Source organism: Muscardinus avellanarius (assembly GCF_963383645.1).
Source record: "Muscardinus avellanarius genome assembly, chromosome: 17".
In the NCBI taxonomy this organism is placed as follows: Eukaryota; Metazoa; Chordata; class Mammalia; order Rodentia; family Gliridae; genus Muscardinus; species Muscardinus avellanarius.
The window spans coordinates 16,760,552-16,771,320 of NC_137803.1; the positions used below are offsets into that span (position 1 = coordinate 16,760,552).

Sequence of the window (10,769 nt, forward strand, 5' to 3'; positions counted from 1 at the left end):
AAATGGGACAAGCTGCCCTTTTCTAGCCTCAAGCCTAAATAATATCTGTCAAGAAACTAAGGGATACCAGGGCACGAGCACCATCTGAATCAAAGTGTGTTGTGGTTGTCAGGGAGGGAGGGATAGACTAAACTCACGGCTAGCACACCTGCTACTTCAAATCACACGGCAGTTGTTCCAGATTTTCATTTTCAAAAGATTAAAAACAACTTGTTTCAATTCTGCTGGGCTAATTGTCAGACAAACCTTTCTCCTGTGGTGGCAATGATAGGCAGCTTTTAAAATGCACAGTTGAGCTGGGCCCGGTGAGGCACACTTGTAATCTTGGAACTTGAAAGGCTGACAGGAGGATCCCAGGTTCGAGGCCAGCCTTGGCAATTTAGGGAGACCTCAGCAAGTCAGCAAGTTGGCAAGACCCGGTTCCTAAACAAAAAGGGCCAGGAGTTAATGCACTAGTGAGAGCTCTTGGGTTTACTCTCCATACGACATAAAAAGGTAGGGGGGACTTGGGTATATGTTGCTCAGTAATAGCATGCCCCTGGGTTCAATCCCCAACACACACACACACACACACACACACACACACACACACACACACACACATTTTTTTGGTACTAGGGATTGAACCCAGGGGCATTCTACCTCCTAGCTATACCCCCATCCTAGTTTTATTTTTTTATTTTGAAACAGGGTCTTGCTAAGCGGCAGAGGGCCTCACAAGGTTGCTGAGGCTGGCTACAAACCCACGATCCTCCTGTTTCAGTCTCCCAAGTACTGGGATTACACGTATGTGCCTAACTCAAGTATTTTTTCTTTCTTTCTTTTTCTTCTTCTTTTCTTAATGTGATGAGGGCTGGGGTTGTGGCTCAGTAGTAAAGCACTTGGCTAGCATGCACAATGTCCAGGATCTCATCCCCAGCAGAATAAACAAATAAATTGTGATGCACTTCCACTAAGACATTAAAAGCAGCAGAAGTTTCTGGAATTCTATGTCAGAAACAAATCCTGCAAGAAATGATTACCCTGAGCATTAACAGAAGACATTCAGTAAGTATCTGCCAGATTTTGTTACAATGGAGATTTTGTGCGTGTTGGGAGTGGGAGTGGGGTCGGTCCTGAGGACTGAACCCAGGAGCATTTTATCTCTGAGCTACACACTCAACCCTTTTTATTTTTTGTTTGGAAACAGGGTCTCGCTAGGTTGCTAACAGTCTCGCTAGGTTGCTGAGGCTGGCTTGAACCTGCAATCTTCCTGTCTCAGCCTCCTAAATACTAGGATTACAGGCATGTGCCGTCATGTCATGCCCAGCCACGATGAAGATTTTTTTATTTTTTATTTTTTGTATTGGGGATGAAACCCAGGAGCATTCTATCTCCGAGCAACACCCAGCCCTATAATTTATTCTTTATTTTGAAACAGGATCTCACTGAGTTGCAAAGGGCCTCACTAAGTAGTAGCTGAGGCTGTCCTCGAACCTCAATCTTCTGTCTCAGCCTCCCAAATTCTGGGAGTACAAGTGTGCACCACCACGCCTGGCCCAATTTTTTTTTTTTTAAACTAGAATTAGATCATCTTTGCCCTGCAGTTGATAGTACATGGCATACACGTAAATGCTAACCATCCGGCTCTGGGTTCCTTGAGAAAGATTTGAATGTTATAAATTTCATATCTGAGTTCCTGAGCCAGACTCTCCACAAACACCTTCTGACAGTTTTTTTCTTTTTTTTTTTTAATATCTGGTCAGCTATTAGTCTTAGACTTGCAAAAAAGCTTGTATTTTTGTTTCTCACGGGACTGTAACAGATTCCCACAAGCTCAATGTCTTAAAACAAAATGAGTTTATTTTCTCATAATTCTGTAGAAGTCCCGAATGTGCATCATGGGGACAAAATCAAGGGGTCAGCAGGCCTCATTCCTTCTAGAGGCTCAAGGGGAAACTTTACTCTTTGGTTCTGACAACTTTTGGGGGCTGCTGGTCTCCCTGGCACGTGGCCACATGGGTCTCTGCCTCTGTGGTCACCTCTGCCTCTGTGTGTATGTGCTCCCTCTCCTTCTGCCTCTTATTTCATTTTATTTTTTGTGCTACTGGGAATTGAACCCAGGAACATTCTACCTCTGAGCTACAACCTCAGCCCTATTTTATTCCGCCCTATTCTGCTGAGGCTGGTTGTGAACCTGAGACCCCCCATCTCAGCCTAAGTACTGGGATTTCAAGAGTACACCTCCACACCCGTTTCTGCCTCCCTTTTAAAGATACCCATGGCTGGGCACAGTGGTGCATTCTTGTAATCCCAGCATTCGGGAGGCTGAGACAGGAGGATCGCGGTTCACGGACAGCCTCAGCTACTACTTAGCGAGGCCCTTTGCAACTCAGTGAGACCCTGTTTCAAAATAAAGAATAAAAAATAGGGCTGGGGGTGTAGCTCGGAGGTAGAATGCCCCTGGGTTCCATCCCCAGTCCTGCAAAAATATAAAAAAAAATAATAATAATAAATTTTAAAAAATAGAGCCGGGGGTGTAGCTGGGAGGTAGAACGCCCCTGGGTTCAATCCTGAGTACTGAAGGAAAGGAAAAACTAGTTGCCTGGGGAGGATTTCAAGGCTGTTATGAGATGGGAGAAAACAGGAAATGAAAGCCCAGCAGGTGCCTGTGAAGGAGGAGAATCCCCTCCGGCCCCAGCGTTCCTTCCAGAGGAATAAAGTGTGGGCAACGCGGGAAGGAGTCCTTGGAGCCAGGGGATGTGGCGAGCCATTAGGATGCGGTACACCAGCCTCCAGCCGGCCAGGGGCCCGGTGGAAAATACTCCTCGCGGGTCTGGGGCATCCCAGGGAAAGGAGGCCGGCACCTCCCTGAGATAGACTGCATCGTTTTTTCCATCCCAGGCAACAAATGCCTGCTTCTGGTTCTGGAGCGTGTGCAGGAGAGGTCACAGCAACCTGCATTCGTTTTCTAGAACTGTCCTAACAAATCTCCACGCGGCGGGTGGCCTAAACAATAGACATGTGTTCCCTCTCGCTTGGAGCCTGGCACCGCGGCCGGTGGGGCAGCTCCTCCTGCGGGGTCTGCTCCGTGCTTCTGCTGGTTGCCAGCAATGTTGGGCTTTCCTTTGCTTCCAGATGCAGCGCTCTGATGTCCCGGCATATGTCTGTGTTTCGGTCCAAATTTTCCTCCTAAAGGATGCTGGTCATTGGGTCAGAGCCTGCCCTCCCCTGGAATCCCCTGGTCTTAATTTGTCTGCAAAGACCCTATTTCCAAATAAGATCACATCAGTACAGACCAAAGGGTTAAGGTTTTGACAAGCGCGCGCGCGCGCGCGCGTGTGTGTGTGTGTGTGTGTGTGTGTGTGTGTGTGTGTGTGTTACTGGGGATTGAACCCCAGGGGCATTCTACCTCTAAGCTATACCTCTAGCCCTTTTTATTTTCATTTATTTATTTATTTATTTATTTTTAGTGTGTGGTACTGGGAATTAAGCCCCCTGGGCATTCTGTCTCCAAGCTATACCCCCAGCCCTATTTTATTTTTATTTTGAAACAGGGGCTTGCGAGGCTGAAGTCTCAGTACTTGCTGAGGCTGTCCTTGAACCTGCGATATTCTGTCTCAGCCCCCCCTCCCATTACTAGGATTTGGGGCTTTTTTTGTTTGTTTTTTGAAATAGGATCTTGAAGGGTTGCTGAGAGTCTGTCTATATTGCTGAGGCTGTCCTTGAACCTGTGATCCTCCTGTCTCAGTCTACCAGTACTGGGATGACAGGCATGTGCCACCATGTCCAGCTTCAACAGATCTTTTGGGAGGCACAATTCCACCCACAACACTCACGAAGTGTGTAGTTTTATAAAGTCTATGGAGCCAGGCGTGGTGGCGCACGCTTGTCATCCCAGTACTCGGGAGGCTGAGACAGGCTTGCAGGTTCGAAGCCAGCCTCAGCAGCAACTTAGTGAGACCCTGGTTTCCAAATAAAACTATAAAATAGGTCTGAGCCGGGCGTGGTGACGCACGCCTGTGATCCCAGCATTCAGGAGGCTGAGACAAGAGGATTGCAGTTCATGGACAGCCTCAGCTACTTAGTGAGGTCCTCCGCAACTTAGTGAGACCCTGTTTCAAAATAAAGAATAAAAAATAAAGCCAGGCGTGGTGGCGCACGCTTGTAATCTCCGCACTTGGGAGGCGGAGACAGGAGGATCGCACAGGTTCGAAGCCAGCTGCGCTGGCTTGAGAGACCCTGTTTCCAAATACAAAGTATAAAAATAGGTCTGGGAGTGTAACCCGGAGGTAGAAGGGCTTCCAGGAACCCCAGTACCACCAAAAAAATAAATACAAATAAAAAATAAAAATAAAATAAACTAGGTCTGGAGGTGTAGCATGGGGATCAAAGGCCCCTGGGTTCCATCCCCAGTACCAAAAAAAAAAAAAAAAAGAATAGAAAATTGGCCTGGGGGTGAAGGTCAGAGGTAGAATGGCCCTGGGTTTAATCCTCAGCAACACACACACACACACACACACACACACACACACACACAATTACATGGCTCTACAGGACATGCGGCACAGTATTAATTTGCTACGGCTACCATGACAAAGTGCCACAAAAGGGGTCCCTCAAACAACAGGCACGCATTGCCTCCTGGTTCTGCAGGACAATCCGTCCAAAATGGGGCTGTCGTCAGAGGGGGCTTCTGAGCCTCCTCCTCGGCTTCCCACGGCTCCTGTGCTGTGTCCTCAAGAGGTCCTTCCTCTAGGTACATCTCCTGTGTCCAGGGCCTGCTCGGCTCATCCCATTTTATCCTAATCATCCCTAGAAACACCCGATCTCCAAATGCAGTTACATGCCGAGATACCAAGGTAAGGGCTGCGATACAGGAACTGCTGAGATGGGAGGATCGCGATGGGAGGACAGCCTCAGCTACTCAGTGAGGCCCCTGCAGCTCAGTGAGACCCTGTTTCAAAATAAAGAATAAAAAATAGGGCTGGGGGTGGAGTTCAGAGGTAGAATGAACCTGGGTTCCATCCCCAGTACTGAGAAAGGAAAGGAAGGAAGGAAGGGAGGAAGGAAGGAAGGAAGGAAGGATGGATTTCAGAGCGAGATTCAATCCACGACATATGCAAATTCCAAATAGTTATGAAATCTAGGGTGCGCCTTAGTCAAAGGTCTACATATAGCAAATTGATTCTCCCAGGACGCTGTTTAAGGTTTTACTGTTGTTTGAGTTTTGTTGTTTTTGTTTTGTTTTTGCCAGCCTCTTGGATCTATCGCCTATCTATGGTTTAAGTTGACCAGTACGTATAATCCCAAGATAAATGTTTGGTATTTCTGGTCCCCTTAATGAGGAATATAAATGCAAAGCAAAAAAAGATGTGTTAAAACCATACATGTGTTTCCACATTATGGGCAATGTCCGATGGAGTTTGAGTGGAAACGGAGGACACTCTGAGTACCGAGGAATATTTCCCTGTCTTTCTGAGGTATTGGTAATATAATGGCTATAGACATTACTCGGGTTTTTTTCTTCTTTTTAAGTACTGATGAGTAAACCCAAGGGCATATTTTTTTTTTTTTTATCAAAAGTCTCGATAAGTTACTGCAGGTCTTGGGAGGCCTTGATCCTCCTGTCTCAACTTCCCAGACGACAGGTTTGCAGGAATGCACCGCCACGCCAAGCCCCCAAGGGCATTTTATATCTGTGCTATACACCCCCAGCCTTTTGTGTGTTTTTGTTTTTGTTTTGTGGGGGGGAGGTTAGTGGCACTGGGGGTGGAACCCAGAGGCTTTCCACCTCCAGGCTATACTCCCAGACCTATTTTTTTTTTATATATTTTATTTGGAAACAGGGTCTCACTAAGTTGCTGAGAGCCTCACTGAGTAGCTGAGGCTGGCTTCGAACCTGTGTGATCCTCCTGTCTCGGCCTCCCAAGCGCGGGGATAACAAGCGTGAGCCACCACTCCCGGCCCGCCTTTTGTGTTTTTTATTTTGAAACAAGCACTGGCTAAGAAGCAGTCCTTGAACCTGCGTTCCTCCTGTCTCAGCCTACCAAGTACTAGAATTATAGGTATGTGCTACCGTGCCCATGCCCAGCTTATAGACATTACACATCCTAAGGTTCAATTTGCATTCTTAACAACGTCTCCATCAAGTTCTGAAGTCTAGACAGCCAACAGAACAACAAAGCAAGCCCCAACTTGTAGCAATTTCTGAATTTCCCAGTGAAGGTTCTTCCCTGGCTGCCTGCACCTGGAACCCATTCTGCCTTCTCAGGCCCGTTCTCTCTAAATATCCGTCTTTCTCCTATTCTAGCCATGACTCCAGTTCCCATCTGTGCATATATTTCTTCTTCCTCCTCCTTCTCCTTGTACTGGGGATTGAGCCTAGGGGTGTTCTGCCTCTGAGCTACATATCCAGCCCCATTTTATTTTTCATTTTGTAATAGGGTCTCACTAAGTTGCTGAAGCTGGCCTTGAACCTGCGTTCCTCCTGTCTCAGCCTCCCAAGTTGTTTGTTTTTTTTTTTCCTTTTTGATAGTGTTTCTGTGTGATCCCTCCATATTGATACATGTAGTTCTCATTCCTTTTTGTTGCTGATTCTTTTAGGTTTTTGTTTATTTGTGTGTAAAATTGAGGATTAAACCCCGGGGCATTCTAACTCCGAGCCACACTCCTAGCCCTAATTTATTTTATGTTATTTTTTATTATTTCATTTTGAAACAGGGTCACACTAAGTTGTGGAGGGCTGAGGCTATCCTCGATCCTGCGATTCCGGTCTCAGCTTCTCAAGTGCTGGGATTACAGGCTTTGCCACCAGTTCCTGTCTTGTTTTCTTGCTTTGGCTTTTGTTTTGCTAATTTTAAGCAATGATCAAAAATGCAGGCTCCAGAATCAGACCTGTGGCCTCAAACCTTATCGCTATTTACATGTCTATAGTTCACTTTCCTCATTCATAAACTAAGTAATAATAACTCCCCCACCCCACCCCGTCCCTAACGTCCCTAAGGGCTGTTTTGGGGACTAAAAGAGACAACTTCGAGGGGCTCAGGAGGGCGCCTGCCTTGTCAAAGTACTAAGCACTGACTCCTGTTTTTCCATCCACAGGACCGTCAGGAAAAAGTACACAATGGAATTTTACTCAGCCATTAAAAAAAACTCAATTATATCATTTTCAGGGAAATGGATGGAACTGGAGGACATCATGCTAAGTGAGATTAGTCAGTCACAAAAAATAAGAAATCAGATGCTTTCCCTAATATGTGAAAGCTAAGGAGAAATGGGTCATAGGAGGAACTCTAGATGAAAAAGGAAATCCTATAGAGGAGCAAACAAGACAACCTAAGTGAAGGGATGGGAGGGGGGAAGAAGGAAATTCTCTAGGACACACAATGTACTTAAACATATCAAAGTCAACCACTAAGCCAAGCAAGGGAGGGAGGGTTGGGGAGGGAATGGGGTGGGAATTGGGTAGAGGTTAAATCAGTGATGTGTACATGTATGTCCACACAAGATTTTTACCCCAATATGATGTATGAATATAACACACCAATAAAAAAAAAAAAAAAAAAAAAGAAACACAGGCTGTAGCCGGGCATGGTGGCCCACACTTGTAATCCCAGCATTCGGGAGGATCTTGGTTCGCAGCCAGCCTCAGCTACTTAGTGAGGCCCTCTGCAACTCAGTGAGACTTGGTTTCAAAATAAAGAATAAAAAATAGGGCAGGGGGTATAGCTCAAAGGTCAAATGCCCCTGGGTTCCATCCCCAGACCCACAAAAAAAAAAAAAAAAAAAAAAAGAAAGAAAGAAATAGAAAAAGAAACACAGGCTGTACTCAAAAATCTCAGGCAAAATGTCAAAACATGTCCAAGTATTTGGGGGGCATGAACAACTACAGATGGATGTATTTATTTCTCCAAATAAATTAACAGTCATCTATCTCATTTATAGTAATCATTCAATTCCTTCTTGAACCAGTAATCTTGGGAGGTTTTTTTTAACTGAGAGAGAGAGAGAGAGAGAGAGAGAGAGAGAGAGAGAGAGAGAGAGAGAGAGCAGTTTTCGATTCAGACTCCTTCAGATGGGAAGGGGGTTGATGCAGGAGCAGAGTGGTTTGTAAGGTCAGAGTGCTGGCACAGCTGTGACAATCGGTGACAATAAGCACGGCCACCTCATCACCAGAAGCCCGCGCCCACCCTGGCACCCTCCGGCTTCTCTTGGCCGGCTTATTTGGCCGGGTTTTGTCCCAGTGTCCCCCTCAATAGTACCAAGTGCTGTAGCAAAACAGAATCAATTCCAAAAGGAGACTTGAGGGAAATGACTGATGGCCCTCGAGTGGGCGGATGATATTTCATCGCCATTTTCGTTAAGGAGCAGGACATCTGAGCTAGGGTAGAATCAGAACCATGTGTCTGTATTACGAGTTAACCTATATTAGATCAAAACGTTTATCTTTATGAGATGCATTGTGCTCCTGAGCGGTTTTTCAATACAAAACGGTCACTCATTCTAAGGGGAAATGGAAATCACCCTGTTAGTTTATCTGGCTTTGGAAAGAGTGAATTTGTCTCTCCATGTTGGCAGTTTCTATCTGCAACAACGATGAATCATGTTTCTGAAGGAGAGTTTATCCCACCGAAGATGAGTCTGAACAGCTTGCCCCTTGCTGGCAGGAAGGTATGTCCCTTGAGTTGTGAGAATAAACTTGGAAAACATACCAAAAGGAAAAAAAAAAAAATTGCAGCAGCCTGCAACCCGGGCGAGTCACGCGCAAAGAGGTTTGGCTACGATCTCACTTGTCGCCCGAGCCAGGGCCTGTGATGGCACATGCCTTCCAATCTACTATCATTTGCATGTATCGTGGGTAGGAACTTTCCCCCTGCATAATAAAGAACTCATTATCAAAAGCAGACTAAATGTCTAGAAAAAGAAATAAACAAGCTACGTCAGGGCACAGTGAAATGTTGTCAGCTTCAATAATATTAAACAGCCTCACAGCGTATAAACAAGTCTCTTCTCATTACGAGTTTGGCCCTCAGGAGATTCCTCTGGCTAGACAGGGGATAGAGTTTTCTGCAATAAAAATTCTCCTTCCTCCTTGATTCCTGGCACAGCCATCAAGTTGAGGCTCTCCTCTCTTCCCTATTTGGTGCTGAATTTCATTCTCATGAGTTTGTCTAGAATGCTTTTAGCCCAAACCTCAGACTGCCCCGCGTTCACCCACCGGGCGGGCCAGGGGAGCGACTTACTTCTCAGAGCGTATTCTTTGGGCTTCGCTGAACTCAGGTCAGAAAGGAATTCATCAGTATCTTGCATGCACTTGAGAGAAATGTTTCTTGCAGGAAAAACAAAAGAAAATTGAAAAGAGAGCAGACAAAGTAATAAAGTCGAGACCATCTTTTATCTCTCAGCCTGTCAGGATAAACCTTCCCTCTTAAGAAAAGGGCCTTATATTTATGAAGCACTTGTCTCTAATGTGTTGGGAGGAAATGTGACATTGTTCCCTCCTTAACAAGCAGAGAGATGAGCCGTAGCTCTCCTGCCACCTGCAAAGCAGCGAAGATGAAAAAAACCATGGAAACCAATTTATACAGAAAGTGTTATTGCGAAGTAAAATAGCGCGCTGTGTGCGTGAGGGCCGCTGAGCACCTGGCTTCCTTTAGTTATGCAGATTAACGTTTGTACCCAACATGGATATGGCTAGATTTTCCCTCATTAGATGACTTGGTGCCTCTCTCTGGGTTGAAAAAATATACTGACGATATTAAATGGCAATATTGGAGTTTTGCCCAGGAACAACGATAAATCCAACCTATAGAATGTTTGCATAAAGCCACGAATGGTGGTGCCTGCTTATAATCCTGGTATTTGGGAGGCAAAGACAGGAGAATCACAGGTTAGAAGCCAGCCTCAGAAACTTAGAGAGGTCCTCCACAACTGAGTGAGACACTGTTTCAAAATAAAAAATTAAGTAGGGCTGGGGGTGTAGCTCAGAGGTAGAATGTCCCTGGCTTCAATGCACAGTACCACACATACACATATAAAGAAAGGTTGGAAGCCGGGTGTGGTGATGCACGCTTGTAATCTTGGGAGGCTGAGACAAGAGGATCACAGGTTCACAGCCAGCCTCAACTACTTAGTGAGACCCTGTTTCAAAATAAAGAATAAAAAAATAGGGCTGGGGGTGTGTGGCTTGGAGGTAGAATGCCCCTGGAAAAAAAGATAAGCCAGGCATGGTGGTACACATTTGTAATTCCAGTACTGTGGAGGCTGAGACAAGAGGATCACAGGTTTGAAGCCAGCCTGAGGCCCTCTGCAACTTAGTGAGCCCCTGTCTAAATAAGAAACAAAATTGGGCTGGGAGTATAACCTGGAGGTAGAATGCCTCTGGGTTCAATCCCCAGTACCATACCCCATCTTTTGTTAAATGGAGAAAAAAGTACTATGAGCAGAACTCACACCCACATTTTAGTCTTTAGTAGTCAGAACCACTTAAAATAGTTTTAAAATGGTACCTAAATAAAAAGGAAAATGAAGCTGGACATGGTGGTACATGCCTGGAATACAAGTACTTGAGAGGCTAAGACAGGATGATCACAGATTCGAGGCAAGCCTCAGCAACTTAGTGGGACCCTGCTTCAAAAAAAATTAAGAGTTAGGGTAGTGCAGAGGTAAAAATGCCCTGGTTTCAATCACCAGTACCAAAAAAAAATAAAAAGAGAAAGAAAAGAAAAGAAAGAAAGAAGAAAGAAAGAAAGAAAGAAAGAAAGAAAGAAAGAAAGAAAGAAAGAAAG

At 45.4% G+C, this 10,769-nt stretch overlaps 1 protein-coding gene across 1 annotated transcript in view; it reads right to left on the bottom strand.

Annotated features, from left to right (window-relative positions):
- LOC308276073 (O-acyltransferase like protein-like) overlaps positions 1-9,372 on the bottom strand; it is a gene marked incomplete at both ends in the record, with an annotated part of 77,306 nt that extends 67,934 nt beyond the window's left edge. The window contains one exon of the mRNA XM_080714676.1: positions 9,225-9,372. Within this exon, the coding sequence (XP_080570802.1) occupies positions 9,225-9,372 (148 nt within the window). The remainder of the gene's footprint in view (positions 1-9,224) is intronic.
- Positions 9,373-10,769: the final 1,397 nt, after the last annotated feature.